A 15,780-nucleotide genomic window follows, 5' to 3' on the forward strand; every position below is an offset into this window, starting at 1 on the left:
TAAACCATCACCCCTTGTCCTATCACACCAGGCCCTGCTCCAAACTCTGTCCTCATCTTTCTTATTGACCCCTTGTAAGTCTGTAACGTCTGCACTAAGGTCTTCCCGGGCTGAGCCCCCAGCTCTCTCAGCCTTTCTCCCCAGGGATGTTCCAGCTCAGATCATTTTCATGGCCCAGCGGTGCTGGAGTGTCCCCCCTTCCCCGAGCTCCGTGCCGCCGGCGCCGGCTGAGCCGTCTCCTCTCCCCGCAGGCTGAAGACCATCAACCTGGTGATCCGCAGCACTCAGGGCGCGGAGGAGCTGGTCAAGAAGTACGAGGACCAGCTGAAGGACGTGCAGACCGTGCCGGCTGACCTCAAGGAGCTGGAGGCCAGCAAGGCCGAGCTCAAGGTAACGGCACCGGGACGGGCTGAGGTTCTTAGGGACGCGGGTTCGTGCCAGGGTTGGGTCAACGGTTGGGCTCGATGATCTTGAGGGTGTTTTCCAACCATTGGATGACCCCGTGACCCCCGTTCTGTGCGGCAGCGGCTGCGTGCGCAGGCCGAGGGCCACCAGCCCTTCTTCAACACGCTGGAGACCGACCTGAGCAAGGCCAAGGACGTCAACGAGCGGATGGTCCGGGGCCACAGCGAGCGCGACGTGGACCTGGAGCGGTACCGGGAGCGCGTGCAGCAGCTGCTGGAGCGCTGGCAGGCGGTGCTGGCGCAGAGCGACCTGCGCCAGCGCGAGCTGGACCAGCTGGGCCGGCAGCTGCGGTACTACCGCGAGAGCTGCGACGCGCTGCTGCTCTGGATCCAGGACGCCAAGCAGCGCCAGGAGCAGATCCAGGCGGTGCCCATCACCGACAGCAAGGCGGTGCGCGAGCAGCTGCTGCAAGAGAAGGTACCGCCAGCGGCGGGATGCGCGGGGCCGGTGCTGCCGGCTGACCGCGGCTGCGGGGCGCATGAGCTCACCCCCGCCTCTCCCCCAGAAACTTCTGGAAGAATGCGACCGCAACAAGGACAAGGTGGAGGAGTGCCAGCGCTACGCCAAGCAGTACATCGACGCCATCAAGGTGCGCCGCCGGCCCTGCCTGCGCCAGGCTGGCCGTCCCGGGGTGCTGTGGCGGGTGTGGGGTGGAGGGGCCGGGGGGCTCACTGGGGACCCCAGCTGGTGTCCTGAGCACCCTGTACCTGCAGGACTACGAGCTGCAGCTGGTGAGCTTCAAGGCGCAGGTGGAGCCCATGGCCTCGCCGGCCAAGAAGCCCAAGGTGCAGTCGGCGTCTGACAGCATCATCCAGGAGGTGAGGGGGGACCCGCGGGTGCCGGGGCGCGGCTGATCCCTGGCGGCTCCTTCCCCGGGAGCGCGGGCGGTGGCTCTCGCCGAAGGGGTGGGCATGGGGGTCTGGCACCGGGCTCGGCTCCCTTGGCCCCGGTGCCGCCGCCGTGCCGGGCAGCGGGGTGGGGGTGCTGTGGGTGCGCTGCCCCGCTGACCCCCGCCATCTGCCACAGTACATAGAGCTGCGGACGCGGTACAGTGAGCTGACCACGCTGACCAGCCAGTACATCAAGTTCATCACCGAGACGCTGCGGCGGCTGGAGGAGGAGGAGGTAGGGCAGCGGCACGGCTCCGGCCACGGTCTCTCTGCCGCGTCACCACGCAGTTTGTGGTGACTCCAGCCCCCATCACTAACGCTGGCCACGGCCTCTAACCCCGCTCTGATCGGGCTCCTGGCTCTGAAGCTGCTGGCTCTGGGCGCAGAGGGTTCCCAAGCCGAGAGGTTTGGCCGGGCCGGCGTGCAGCTGCACCGGCGGGCTCTGGCGAGACTCTGGTAGGCGGCACTTCCCAGATACACGTAGCGCAGTCGGCATCTGCCTTCGCTTGGGCGCTGGGCTCGGGCGCTGGCGCCCGCTGGTTTCTGTCTTCGTAACCTCTCTAACTCTTGGTTTCTGCCCTCGAAGTCGAGCCGCTTTGCCAGTGCTTTGTCTTGGGGGCTGGTTGCGTTGGTGGGGATCTAATGGCGGGTAAATACCCAGGATGACTCTGGCCTCCCTGCACCAGGTACTCACTGTGCGCATGTCCCCGTCCCCACCGCACCCCCCGCTCGCCCTGCGTGCCCCTCCCGCTGCTGCAGCCCCCGCTCCTGTCCGCCTCTGCCGCGGCCCCGCGCCCTCACCGCGTCTCTCGGGGTGGCACGAGGGGACCCGCGGGCCAGCTCCAGCTCCCTGGTGTGTGCCGCCCCCACCCTGCACGGCGCCGCGACGGCCTCGCTCGCGCTGCATGTGGCACCGGCGCCCTGTGGTGCAGCCCCACACCGCACACGAGCTGAGCCGGCCCTGCGGTGTGCGGCCGGCGGGGTTAGGGGTTCGGCGCAGCACGGGCCGGCGCTGGGATCGCTCTGCACCTCGTCGAGGCTTTCCCGGCGGGGAAAGCGCTGCTGGCACCTCCCTGGCCGCCCGCTCCCTCTGTGCCGCTCGCGCTGGTGCTGCCGCTGGGTCTCGCTTCTCCGAGGTGACGGGTGTCTGCGCCGGCGCCTCTCGCATGGGGAGCATGGGGGCTCCTCTCCGTGGGGACAGCGGGCACGGTGGTGGTGCGCACGCCGCTCGCGTCCGTCTCGTTGCCTGCGGCTTTGCTCGCGCTCCATCTCTTCTCTGTGGTACGTGGCCATCTTGCTTCTGGCACCACTGTCTTGGTCCTGTCGCTGTGCTGAGTGAGCCACGGTGCTCGCGTGTCCCATCTGCCACACGTCTTCTGGAAGCCGGTGTCACCGCCTCCAGCTCGTGGGGAGGCTCAGGGACCCGAAGTCATCGCACGCGCATCCTCCGCCCGGCCCGGCCCGTCTCCCGGCGGCGCGTGGTTGTGGCTGGCGCTGACGCCCCGGCTCGGTCGCATCCCTTGTGATTTCTCTCTCTCTCCCCTCTCTGTTTTCTCTGCACCCTTTGCCCTCCAGAAAGCCGCCGAGAAGCTGAAGGAGGAGGAGAGGAAGCGGCTGGCGGAGGTGGAGGCGCAGCTGGAGAAGCAGCGGCAGCTGGCCGAGGCCCACGCCAAAGCCAAGGCGCAGGCGGAGGCGGAGGCGCGGGAGCTGCAGCTCCGCATGCAGGAGGAGGTCACCCGGCGGGAGGTGGTGGCCGTGGACGCCGAGCAGCAGAAGCAGAACATCCAGCAGGAGCTGCTGCAGCTGCGGCAGAACTCGGACCACCAGATCAAGTCCAAGGTCAAGCTGATCGAGGAGGCCGAGTACAACCGCAAGAAGGTGGAGGAGGAGATCCGCCTCATCCGCCTGCAGCTGGAGAGCACCGAGAAGCAGCGGGCGAGCGCCGAGACGGAGCTGCAGGAGCTGCGGGCGCGCGCCGAGGACGCCGAGCGGCAGAAGCGGCAGGCGCAGGAGGAGGCCGAGCGCCTGCGGCGGCAGGTGAAGGAGGAGAGCCAGAAGAAGCGGGAGGCGGAGGAGGAGCTGAAGCGCAAGGTGCAGGCGGAGCGGGACGCGGCGCGGGAGAAGCAGAAGGCGCTGGCGGACCTGGAGCAGCTGCGGCTGCAGGCGGAGGAGGCCGAGCGGCGCATGCGGCAGGCGGAGGCCGAGAAGGAGCGGCAGATCCAGGTGGCGCAGGAGGTGGCCCAGCGCAGCGCCGAGGCCGAGCTGCAGAGCAAGCGGCTGTCCTTCGCCGAGAAGACGGCGCAGCTGGAGCTGTCGCTGCAGCAGGAGCACATCGCGGTGGCCCACCTGCAGGAGGAGGCCGAGCGGCTGAAGAAGCAGCAGCTGGAGGCCGAGCGGTCGCGGGAGGAGGCCGAGAAGGAGCTGGAGCGCTGGCGGCAGAAGGCCAACGAGGCGCTGCGGCTGCGGCTGCAGGCCGAGGAGGTGGCCCACAAGAAGACGCTGGCGCAGGAGGAGGCGGAGAAGCAGAAGGAGGACGCGGAGCGGGAGGCCCGCAAGCGCGCCAAGGCGGAGGAGTCGGCGCTGCGGCAGAAGGAGCTGGCGGAGGAGGAGTTGGAGAAGCAGCGGGAGCTGGCGGAGGGCACGGCCCAGCAGAAGCTGGCGGCCGAGCAGGAGCTGATCCGGCTGAAGGCCGAGATGGAGAACGGGGAGCAGCAGCGGCTGCTGCTGGAGGAGGAGCTGTTCCGGCTGAAGGCGGAGGTGAGCGAGGCCATCCAGAAGCGCAAGGAGGTGGAGGACGAGCTGGCCAAGCTGCGTGCCGAGATGGAGGTGCTGCTGGAGAGCAAGGCCAAGGCGGAGGAGGAGTCGCGCTCCAGCAGCGAGAAGTCCAAGCAGCGGCTGGAGGCCGAGGCCAGCAAGCTGCGGGAGCTGGCCGAGGAGGCCGCCCGCTTGCGCGCCCTCTCCGAGGAGGCCAAGCGGCAGCGGCAGCTGGCGGAGGAGGAGGCCGGGCGGCAGCGCGCCGAGGCCGAGCGCATCCTCAAGGAGAAGCTGGCGGCCATCAACGAGGCGTCGCGGCTGAAGGCGGAGGCGGAGATCGCGCTGAAGGAGAAGGAGGCGGAGAACGAGCGGCTGCGGCGGCTGGCGGAGGACGAGGCGTACCAGCGCAAGCTGCTGGAGGAGCAGGCGGCGCAGCACAAGCAGGACATCGAGGAGAAGATCGCCCAGCTGAAGCGCTCCTCGGAGAGCGAGCTGGAGCGGCAGAAGGGGCTGGTGGAGGACACGCTGCGGCAGCGGCGGCAGGTGGAGGAGGAGATCCGCGGGCTCAAGGCCAGCTTCGAGAAGGCGTCAGCGGGCAAGGCGGAGCTGGAGCGGGAGCTGGGCCGCATCCGCGGCGAGGCCGAGGAGGCGCAGCGCAGCCGGCAGCAGGCGGAGCGCGAGGCTGAGCGGCAGCGGGCGCTGGCGCTGGAGGAGGAGGCGCGGCGGCGCGAGGCCGAGGAGAAGGTGCGCGCCATCGTGGCGGCCGAGGAGGACGCCGCGCGGCAGCGGCGGCTGGCGCTGGAGGAGGTGGAGCGGCTGCGCGCCGCGGTGGAGGAGGCGCGTCGGCAGAAGGAGCTGGCGGAGAAGGAGTCGGAGCGGCAGATCCAGCTGGCGCGGGAGGCGGCGCAGAAGCGCCTGGCGGCGGAGGAGAAGGCGCACCTGGCCGCCGTGCAGCAGAAGGAGCAGGAGCTGCTGCAGACGCGGCAGCAGGAGCAGAGCCTCCTGGAGCGGCTGCGCGAGGAGGCCGAGCGCGCGCGGCGGGCGGCCGAGGAGGCCGAGCTGGCCCGCGGCCGCGCCGAGCAGGACGCCAGCCTGTCCCGGCAGCGCGTGGAGGAGGCCGAGCGGCTGAAGCAGCGCGCGGAGGAGGAGGCGCAGGCCCAGGCGCAGGCGCAGGCGGACGCGGAGAAGCTGCGCAAGGAGGCCGAGCTGGAGGCGGCCAAGCGGGCGCAGGCGGAGCAGGCGGCGCTGCGGCAGAAGCAGCTGGCGGACGCCGAGATGGAGAAGCACAAGAAGTTCGCGGAGCAGACGCTGCGGCAGAAGGCGCAGGTGGAGCAGGAGCTGACCAAGGTGAAGCTGCAGCTGGACGAGACCGACCACCAGAAGGGCATCCTGGACGAGGAGCTGCAGCGGCTGAAGGAGGAGGTGGGCGACGCCGTCCGGCAGAAGGCGCAGGTGGAGGAGGAGCTCTTCAAGGTGCGCGTGCAGATGGAGGAGCTGGCGAAGCTGAAGAGCCGCATCGAGGAGGAGAACAAGGTGCTGATCCTCAAGGACAAGGACAACACGCAGAAGTTCCTGGCGGAGGAGGCCGAGAAGATGAAGCAGGTGGCGGAGGAGGTGGCGCGGCTCAGCGTGGAGGCGCAGGAGGCCGCCCGGCTGCGGCAGCTGGCCGAGGACGACCTGGCGCAGCAGCGGGCGCTGGCGGAGAAGATGCTGAAGGAGAAGATGCAGGCGGTGCAGGAGGCCACGCGGCTGAAGGCGGAGGCGGAGATGCTGCAGAAGCAGAAGGACCTGGCGCAGGAGCACGCCAAGAGGCTGCAGGAGGACAAGGAGCAGATGCAGCAGCGCCTGGCCGAGGAGACCGAGGGCTTCCAGAAGACGCTGGAGGCCGAGCGCCGGCGGCAGCTGGAGATCACGGCCGAGGCCGAGCGCCTCAAGCTGCAGGTGGCCGAGATGAGCGTGGCCCAGGCCAAGGCCGAGGAGGAAGCCAAGCGCTTCAAGAGGCAGGCGGAGGACATCAGCGAAAGGCTGCACGAGACCGAGCTGGCCACGCAGGAGAAGATGACGCTGGTGCACACGCTGGAGATCCAGCGGCACCAGAGCGACCAGGATGCGGAGAAGCTGCGAAAGGCCATTGCCGACCTGGAGCAGGAGAAGGAGAGGCTGAAGCAGGAGGCAGCGCTGCTGCAGCAGAAGGCCGAGGAGGTACTGGGCTGCGGGTCCCCTTGGTGGTGGCGGTGCACGGGGACACCCTCGCTGCGGTGCACGGGGACGCCCTCACTGTGGTGCATGGGGACGCCCTCGCTGCGGCGCAGGCGGGTGCGGAGCCGGCTGCTGGCACCGACCGGGAGGAGGCGGCGTCCCTGAGCTCCCTGCTCCAGCGTTCGTCCCCCAGGTGTGGGGCAGGACCCCTGTGCGTGGGGCAGGGCGTGCGTGGAGCCAGCAGCAGGCGCAGCGAGGTGAACCCGGCCGGGAGGCGTCGGCACAGGAGCTCCCACCCCCGGCTGCTGCCATGGAGGGGGATCCACGCCCCCCATGCCAGCGTTCCGGCGCCGCGGTGTGTCCTTGTTTCTCTCTGGAGATGAGAGCCGTCCACAGGTCCCGCCGCGGTGCCGGGCAGGGAGTCCCTGACCCCGCGGGGGAGCTCATGTCCTTTCCCTGCTCGTCCCACCCCGTGTTGCTTGTCCCTAACCCGGCGCTGCTCCCCTAACTCCTGACCCTGCAGCAGAGTGGTTGAGTGACCGCGCAGCCCCGCCTGGTGCCACCGCGCTGCCTGTCCCCCCCGCTGCCGCCGTCTCACCCCTGTCCTCTCTCCCTCCCCAGATGCAGGTGGCACAGGAGGCGCAGCTCCGCCAGGAGACCCAGCTCCTGCAGCAGACGTTCCTGACGGAGAAGGATGCCCTGCTGCAGAAGGAGAAGTTCATCGAGGAGGAGAAGACGAAGCTGGAGAAGCTCTTCAAAGACGAGGTGGACAAAGCCCAGAACCTGAAGGCGGAGCAGGAGCGGCAGCAGAAGGAGATGGAGCAGGAGAAGCAGCAGCTGAAAGCCATGCTGGACGAAGCCAAGAAGCACCAGCAGGAGGCGGAGGAGAACGTCCGTCAGAAGCAGGAGGAGCTGCAGCAGCTCGAGAGGCAGCGGCAGCAGCAGGAGAAGCTCCTGGAAGAGGAGAACAAGAAGCTGAGGGAGAGGCTGGAGCAGATGCAGGAGGAGTACAAGGCCGCCCTGGCCCAGACGCGAGAGATCATGATCCAGACGGACGACCTGCCCGAGGAGGCTGCGGTGACTGCGGCGCAGCTGCCGGATATGAAGGCCATGCCCAACGGCAGAGACGCAGTGGACGGGCTGGCGCAGAACGGGGAGCCCGAGTTTGCCTTCGAGGGCATCCGTCAGAAGGTGTCCGCGGAGAAGCTGGCTGACGCCGGCATTCTGAGCAAGGAGAGCCTAGACAAGTTGGCGAAGGGCGTGGTGAGCGTTGGCGAGCTCTCGCAGAGGGAAGACATCAAGAGGTACCTGCAGGGCAAGAGCAGCATTGCCGGTTTGTTAATCAAACCCACCAATCAGAAGATGAGCATCTACGAAGCCATGAAGAAGAAGCTGCTGAGCCCGGGCACCGCGCTGGTCCTCCTGGAAGCGCAGGCGGCCTCGGGCTTCATCATCGACCCCGTGCGGAACGCGAGGCTCTCGGTGAACGAGGCGGTGAGGGAAGGGGTGATCGGGCCAGAGCTGCACAACAAGATGCTGTCGGCTGAGCGGGCGGTCACCGGCTACAAGGATCCCTACACGGGCGACAAGATCTCCCTGTTCCAGGCCATGAGCAAGGAGCTCATCGTCAAGGAGCACGGCATCCGCCTGCTGGAGGCCCAGATTGCCACCGGCGGCATCATCGACCCCGTGCACAGCCACCGGCTCCCCGTGGAAGCTGCCTACCAGCGCGGCTACTTCGACGAGGAGATGAACCGGGTGCTGTCCGACCCCAGCGACGACACCAAGGGCTTCTTCGACCCCAACACGCAGGAGAACCTCACCTACATGCAGCTCATGGAGCGGTGTGTGACAGACCCCGACACGGGGCTGTGCCTCCTGCCGCTCACTGACCAGGCGGCCAAGGAGAGAGAGCTGGTCTACACCGACAAAGAAGCCAAGGACGTCTTCAAGAAGGCCACGGTGACAGCACCGTTCGGCAAGTTCCAAGGGAAGACGATGACCATCTGGGAAATCATCAACTCTGAATACTTCACCGAGGACCAAAGGCGGGACCTGATCCAGCAGTACAGGACCGGCAAGATCACGGTGGAGAAGATCATTAAGATCATCATCACGGTTGTGGAGGAAAGCGAGAAGAAGAGCCAGATGTGCTTTGAGGGCCTCCGGGCCCCCGTGCCGGCTGCCGAGCTGCTGGAAAGCAAAATCCTCACCAAGGACCTCTACAACCAGCTGCACCAGGGCAAGAAGACCGTGAAGGACGTGGCGGAGATGGAGTCCGTGCGGCAGTACCTGAAGGGCACGGACGCCATTGCCGGCGTCCTGGTGGAGTCCACCGGCCAGAAGCTGACCTTCTATGATGCCCTGAAGAGAAACCTGCTGAAGCCAGAGGTTGCCCTGTCCCTGCTGGAAGCCCAGGCTGCCACCGGCTACATCGTGGACCCGGTGAGCAACAAGCTGCTCTCCGTTGACGAGGCGGTGAAGGCCGAGGTGGTGGGGCCGGAGTTCCATGAGAAGCTGCTGTCCGCAGAGCGGGCGGTGACGGGCTACAAGGATCCCTACACGGGCCAGACGGTTTCCCTCTTCCAGGCGCTCAAGAAGGGCCTCATTCCCACCGACACCGGGGTCCGTCTCCTGGACGTCCAGCTGGCTACTGGCGGCATCATCGACCCCGTCAACAGCCACCGGCTCCCGCTCGACGTCGCCTACAAGCGGGGCTACCTGGACCCCGAGATACACGAGGCTCTGGCCGAGCTGCAAGGCGACGCCAAGGCCTTCTACTGTCCCAACACCCAGGAGCACCTCACCTACGGCCAGCTGCAGAAGAACTGCCACCGCGACAAGCAGACCGGCCTGTGCCTGCTGCCCCTCTCCGACAGAGCCATCCAGGCGCAGCAGGAGGAGCTCTACACCGACAGCCAGGCCAAGGAGTGCTTTGACAAGGCCACCGTGGAGGTGCCGGTGGGCAGCATGAAGGGCCGGACGATGACCATCTGGGAGCTGATCCACTCCGAGTACTTCACGGAGGAGCACAGGCGGGAGCTCCTCCGGCAGTACAAGACGGGCAAGGTGACCATCGAGAAGATCATCAAGATTGTCATCACCATCATCGAGGAGGCGGAGACCAAGAGGCAGGAGAAGCTGACGTTCAGCGGCCTCCGGGCACCCGTGCCCGCCAGCGAGCTGGTGGAGTCGCACATCATCAGCAAAGCCCAGTACGAGCAGCTGAAGGAGGGCAAGAAGACGGTGAAAGACCTCGCAGAGACAGACGCGGTGAGGAGGTTCCTGCACGGCAGCGACTGCATTGCTGGCGTCTACGTGGAGGCGACCAAGGAGAAGCTGAACATCTACGAGGCCATGAGGAGGAACCTGCTGAGGCCCAGCACTGCCGTGGTCCTCCTGGAGGCCCAGGCAGCCACCGGCTTCTTGATCGACCCCGTGAGGAACCGCAAACTGTACGTCAACGAGGCTGTGAAGGCCGGTGTGGTCGGGCCTGAACTGCACGAGAAGCTGCTGTCAGCCGAGAGGGCTGTGACTGGCTACACCGACCCCTACTCGGGCAACACCATCTCCCTGTTCCAGGCCATGAAGAAAGGACTCATCGTCAAGGAGCACGGCATCCGCCTGCTGGAGGCCCAGATCGCCACCGGCGGCATCATCGACCCCGTCAACAGCCACCGGCTCCCCGTGGAGGTGGCCTACCAGCGCGGCTACTTCGACGAGGAGCTGAACCGGACCCTCTCTGACCCCACCGATGACACCAAGGGCTTCTTCGACCCCAACACGCATGAGAACCTCACGTACAGGCAGCTGAAGGAGAAGTGCATCGAGGACCCGGAGACGGGCCTGTACCTGCTGCCCCTGCGGGAGCCCGAGAAGCCCACGGTGGTGGAGACCACGCAGGTGTACACGGAGGCGGAGACACGGAAGGTGTTTGAGGAGACGCAGGTGGAGATCCCCGTGGGCAGCAGGGCTGGCTCCTCCATGTCGCTGTGGGAGATCATGCACTCGGACCTGCTGCCCGAGGAGCAGCGGAAGCAGCTCATGGAGGAGTTCCAGTCGGGCCGCGTGTCCAAGGAGCGCATGATCATCATCATCATCGAGATCATCGAGAAGACCGAGATCATCAGGCAGCAGAATCTCACCTCCTACGACTACATCCGGCGCCGCATCTCGGCCGAGGACCTCTACGAGGCCAAGATCATCTCCCAGGAGATCTACAACCTGCTGAAGCAGGGCTCCAAGTCCTTCCGGGAGCTCCTGGACGTGGAGACCATCTGGAAGTACCTGTACGGGTCGGGCTGCGTGGCCGGCATCTACATCCCCTCCTCCAAGCAGAAGCTCAGTATCTACCAGGCGCTGAAGAAGGGGCTGATCAACCCTGAAGTGGCCCGCTGCCTCCTGGAGGCCCAGGCTGCCACCGGCTTCATGATTGACCCCATAAAGAACGAGATGCTGACCGTCGACGAAGCCGTCAGGAAGGGCGTGGTGGGGCCTGAAATCCACGACCGGCTCCTGTCTGCGGAGAGGGCCGTGACCGGTTACAGGGACCCGTACAGCGAGCAGAAGATCTCCATCTTCCAGGCCATGAAGAAGGACCTCATCCCCAGCGAAGAGGCCCTCAAGCTCCTGGACGCCCAGATTGCCACCGGTGGCATCATCGACCCGCACCTGGGCTTCCACCTGCCGCTGGAGGTGGCCTACCAGCGGGGCTTCATCAACAAGGAGACGCACGACATGCTGTCCGAGCCCAGCGAGGTGCGGAGCTACGTGGACCCGTCCACGGAGGAGAAGCTGAGCTACACGCAGCTGCTGAAGCGCTGCCGCCGGGACGAGGGCAGCGGGCTCCTCCTGCTCCCGCTCTGCGACACCAGGAAGCTGACGTTCCGCGGGCTGCGCAAGCAGATCACGGTGGAGGAGCTGGTCCGCTCGCAGGTGGTGGACGAGGCCACCGCCCAGCGCCTCCAGGAAGGCCTCACCTCCATCGAGGAGGTCTCCAAGAGCATTAAGAAGTTCCTGGAGGGCACCAGCTGCATTGCTGGCGTCTTCGTGGACTCCACGAAGGAGCGGCTGTCCGTGTACCAGGCCATGAAGAAGGGCATCATCAGGCCGGGCACCGCCTTCGAGCTGCTGGAGGCGCAGGCGGCCACCGGCTACGTGATCGACCCCATCAGGGGCCTCAAGCTGACGGTGGAGGACGCCGTGCGCATGGGCATCGTGGGGCCCGAGTTCAAGGACAAGCTGCTCTCTGCCGAGCGGGCCGTCACCGGCTACCGGGACCCCTACACCGGGAAGCTCATCTCCCTCTTCCAGGCCATGAAGAAGGGCCTGATCCTGAAGGACCACGGGATCCGCCTGCTGGAGGCGCAGATCGCGACGGGCGGCATCATCGACCCCGAGGAGAGCCACCGCCTGCCCGTGGAGATCGCCTACAAGAGGGGCCTCTTCGATGAGGAGATGAACGAGATCCTGCTGGACCCCAGTGACGACACCAAGGGCTTCTTCGACCCCAACACCGAGGAGAACCTCACCTACCTGCAGCTCATGGAGCGGTGCATCACCGACCCGGAGACCGGCCTCTGCCTCCTGCCCCTGAAGGAGAAGAAGCGGGAGAGGAAGACGTCCTCCAAGTCCTCCGTCCGCAAGCGCAGGGTGGTCATCGTCGACCCGGAGACAGGCAAGGAGATGTCTGTGTACGAGGCCTATCGCAAGGGCCTCATCGACCACCCCACATACCTGGAGCTGTCGGAGCAGGAGTGCGAGTGGGAGGAGATCACCACGTCCTCCTCGGACGGCGTGGTCAAGTCCATGATCATCGACCGGCGCTCGGGACGCCAGTATGACATCGACGACGCCATCAGCAAGGGCCTCATCGACCAGTCGGCGCTGGACCAGTACCGCTCGGGCACCCTCTCCATCACCGAGTTCGCGGACATGCTCTCCGGCAACATGAGCGGCTTCCGGTCGCGGTCGTCCTCCGTGGGCTCGTCCTCCTCCTACACCGTCAGCCCGGCCCCCGCACGCACCCAGATCTCCATGTGGAGCGACCCGACCGAGGAGACCGGGCCGGTGGCCGGCATCCTGGACACCGACACCCTGGAGAAGGTGTCCATCACCGAGGCCATGCGCCGCAACCTGGTGGACAACATCACGGGGCAGCGGCTGCTGGAGGCCCAGGCCTGCACCGGCGGCATCATCGACCCCAGCACCGGCGAGAAGTGCTCCGTCGCCGACGCCGTCAGCAAGGGCCTGGTGGACAAGATCATGGTGGACCGCATCAACCTGGCGCAGAAGGCCTTCTACGGCTTCGAGGACCCGCGGACCAAGACGAAGATGTCGGCGGCGCAGGCGCTGAAGAAGGGCTGGCTGTACTACGAGGCCGGGCAGCGGTTCCTGGAGGTGCAGTACCTGACCGGGGGCCTGATCGAGCCCGACGCCACGGGCCGCGTGTCCCTGGACGAGGCGCTGCAGAAGGGCACCATCGACACGCGCACGGCCCAGAAGCTGCGCGACGTCAACACCTACTCCAAGTACCTCACCTGCCCCAAAACCAAGCTCAAGATCTCCTACAAGGACGCCATGGACCGGAGCATGATCGAGGACGGGACGGGCCTGCGGCTGCTGGAGGCCTCCTCGCAGTCCAGCAAGGGCTACTACAGCCCCTACAACGTCAGCGGCGCCAGCTCCGCCGCCGGCTCCCGCTCGGGCTCCCGCACCGGCTCCCGCTCGAGCTCCCGGCGCGGCAGCTTCGACGCCACCGGCTCCGGCTTCTCCATGACCTTCTCTTCCTCCTCCTACTCCTCCTCCAGCTTTGGCCGCAGATACGCCGGGGGCGCCGTGGAGGCGGCCGCGCTGGCGGCTGCGCTGGCCCTGGCGCTGCCGAGCGGCGGCTGCGGGCGGGAGGCGCTCAGGGGGCGCCCCGGGGCGCCGGGGACCCCGCTCCGCGTGGCCTGAGCCCCGTCCCGAGGATCCCGCCGCCTCCCGCTCACGTGTGGCGACGCTGCTGCCCGGCCACTCGTACCTTTCTTAACTTCTAAACTCCGTTCTCTTCCAAAGCAGTGCCTGAAGTTTAACCAAAAAGACTAGACTAATATATTAATATATACAATTATTCTGTCAGTATTTGTATATTAAGAGATGAGAGAGAAGACACACTACCCTCCCAGACCTGCCGCCCCGGCCCTGCCGGCCCCCACCGCTCCGACACCGCGGCAGAGCCGGAAAACCGTTCGTCTTTTTGATCTCACCACTTAGCGACTCTTTTGTAATTAATTAACCTTGCCGGCTTCATCCCCGCCCCCCGAAGGAGGAGATGACCCTTTCCCCGCAGAGGAGGACGCCACGAGCTCCGCGCCAGCACCGCACACCCTGGCCCTCCGCGCCGGCGCCAGAGCCGTCGCCTGGACCCTTCGGCGTGGCGAGGAGGGCCCTCCGCACCCCGGCCCCGAGCCACCCCGGCTCGGCCTCCCGGCTCGACCCCCCGGCACATCCCCCCGGCACATCCCCCGGCACATCTCCCGGCACATCCTGCCACCGCGGAGCCGGCGCCCCCACCGTAAGTGCTGGCGCTGCCCGGTGCTTCCGCTCCGCCGCTTCTCCCACCACCGCCTCCGCCAGCCCGCCCGCCGGGACGCAGCCGCCGCGCTCGGCTCTCCCCGGCCGCCTGGCACACGCCGGCGGCCGCGCTGCCCGTCTGTCTGTCTGTCTGTCTGTCGCTGGTGTATCTGGGAAGTGCTCGCACGAGGTTGATTTCCTGACACTGACCTGGCTTGGTGCTTTGACAGGCGTCCGCCAGAGCCCGCGCCGAGCTCGGCAGAGCCGGCGGTGCCTGCGCCTGGACCCCCCTCGCCAGCGAGGTTCTCGGGACCCTCCGGCGCGGGGGGGCCGTGGGATGCCGCAGCAGCCCGGCGCTCTCGGTAGAAACCAGGCGCATCTCTGTAAACCGGACTCCTTTTCCCGCTCCCGCTGCCGGCTCTGGTTCCCTTGCCGGTGCTGTGCCGCGGTAACGCGCTCTCTCTCTGGCAGACGTCTCTTTCCAGTCCTGCCCGCGACGTCCCCGCGCCGCTGGGCGAGTTCCTCAGCTGGGTCTCCACCGTTGGCAAGTCGTGGATGGGCGCCGGGGAAGCCCAGGACGCGGCGGCTCCGCGGCTGCACTCACCGGCACAGGTAACACCGACCTCCCTGACCTGCCCCGGAGCCGGGGATCCCCACGCCGGGCGTGCGCGGGGGCTTTGCAGGGGGGACGCTGAGGTGTCCGGGGGTGCGATGTTCCTCCAGGCGCAGTTTGGGGTGTGGTGAAGGTTTCCCAGCTGTGGTTGTGCCGGCGGGCGCAGGGCGGGCGCGCGGTGCTGCCGCTGGGCTCAGCAGCCCCCCCGTCTCATCCCGCGTCTCATCCCATCTTCTCTGTCCGCTCTGTTGTAGTGTGGCTGGATGTCCATCCCACCTCCCCTCACCGCCGGCACGGCCGGCACCGCACCTGAGGACGCTGGGACGCGCTCCCCCTCCCTTGGCACTTGCCAGATTCCCCGGGCAGGGACCGGGGGCCGCGCAGCCGAGGCGGGGGGGCTGCCCCGGTGCCCCCCGGCCCCTGCCGTGCTGCACCGGGCCCCGGGCTGGGGCTGAAGCAATAAGTGACACAGTGACGGTGACACCGCGCCGGCCCCCACGGGGCCCGGAGCCCTCAGGACCCCTGCGTGGTGGCCTGGGCCCCCTCGCCCCGTGTGTCCGCAGTGTCCCCCTCCCCAGGGACGGTGTCCGGCGCGGTGCCGCGGCTCAGCCGCGACCTCCACCGCTCCTCTCCTCCTTCGCCCGCTCTCATCGCCACGTGTCCATCGCTCATGTTACTGCTGTGCACCCATTATCATCATTATTATTCTCATTACCCAGTTTTGCTTTTGCATGACACGCTGACGCGGCGGCTCGGCACCGCGGCCCGGTGAGCCAGGGCTCGGGGCCCCGCGCTCTGCACCGGCGTCACCGGCGGGGCGGCTGGGGCCGGTCCGCCATCCAAAGCATCTTTTGGGGGCAAAACACTAAAACCTGACGTGTACATACGGCCGAGTGTTTGTGAAACCTGCGGTCTGGGCCCAGGGCTCTCCCAGCGCCGTCAGTAAAGATCTGATGAAAACAGCTCCGCGTGGTCTCTTCGCCCTCAGGCCTCCTCGCTGTGGCTGTGCCGCAGCATTGCCGCGCGGGCGGGGGCTCCCGGTGGCCTCCTGCCTGTGCCGTGGGCCGCGGGTTGTGGTGGAGTGTGCACCGGGGGTCTGACCGGCACCGGTGTGCCAGGGCACCGGGGGTCTGACCAGCACCGGTGTGCCAGGGCACCAGAGCTCTGACTGGCACCAGTGTGCCAGCGCACCAGGGGTCTCGCCAGCACCCGTTTGCCAGAGCACCAGAGCTCTGACCAGCAGCGGTGTGCCAGGGCACCAGGGGTCTCACCAGCACCCGTGTGCCAGAGCACCAGAGCTCTGAC

At 67.3% G+C, this 15,780-nt stretch overlaps 2 protein-coding genes across 37 annotated transcripts in view; both read left to right on the forward strand.

Moving 5' to 3' along the window:
• The window catches only part of PLEC (plectin), an 84,966-nt gene extending 71,628 nt beyond the window's left edge, over nt 1–13,338 (forward strand). For 35 of the 36 annotated variants that reach the window (XM_065054749.1, XM_065054738.1, XM_065054750.1 and 32 more), the window contains 7 exons: nt 252–390; nt 526–882; nt 971–1,054; nt 1,179–1,283; nt 1,492–1,590; nt 2,931–6,311; nt 6,930–13,338. In XM_065054749.1, coding sequence (XP_064910821.1) covers nt 252–390; nt 526–882; nt 971–1,054; nt 1,179–1,283; nt 1,492–1,590; nt 2,931–6,311; nt 6,930–13,262 — 10,498 coding nt within the window. In that variant the 3' untranslated portion in view covers nt 13,263–13,338. The remainder of the gene's footprint in view (nt 1–251; nt 391–525; nt 883–970; nt 1,055–1,178; nt 1,284–1,491; nt 1,591–2,930; nt 6,312–6,929) is intronic. The other variant, XM_065054769.1, reaches the window with a different exon arrangement.
• Nucleotides 13,339–13,341: 3 nt separating this feature from the next.
• Nucleotides 13,342–15,780, forward strand: part of LOC110365826 (microtubule-actin cross-linking factor 1, isoforms 6/7-like) — a 42,010-nt gene continuing 39,571 nt past the window's right edge. The window contains exons 1-2 of the mRNA XM_065054770.1: nt 13,342–13,863; nt 14,334–14,474. Of these exons, the coding sequence (XP_064910842.1) occupies nt 13,621–13,863; nt 14,334–14,474 (384 nt within the window). The 5' untranslated portion in view covers nt 13,342–13,620. The remainder of the gene's footprint in view (nt 13,864–14,333; nt 14,475–15,780) is intronic.

This window comes from Columba livia, chromosome 2 (genome assembly GCF_036013475.1).
Source record: "Columba livia isolate bColLiv1 breed racing homer chromosome 2, bColLiv1.pat.W.v2, whole genome shotgun sequence".
NCBI classification, from domain to species: Eukaryota; Metazoa; Chordata; class Aves; order Columbiformes; family Columbidae; genus Columba; species Columba livia.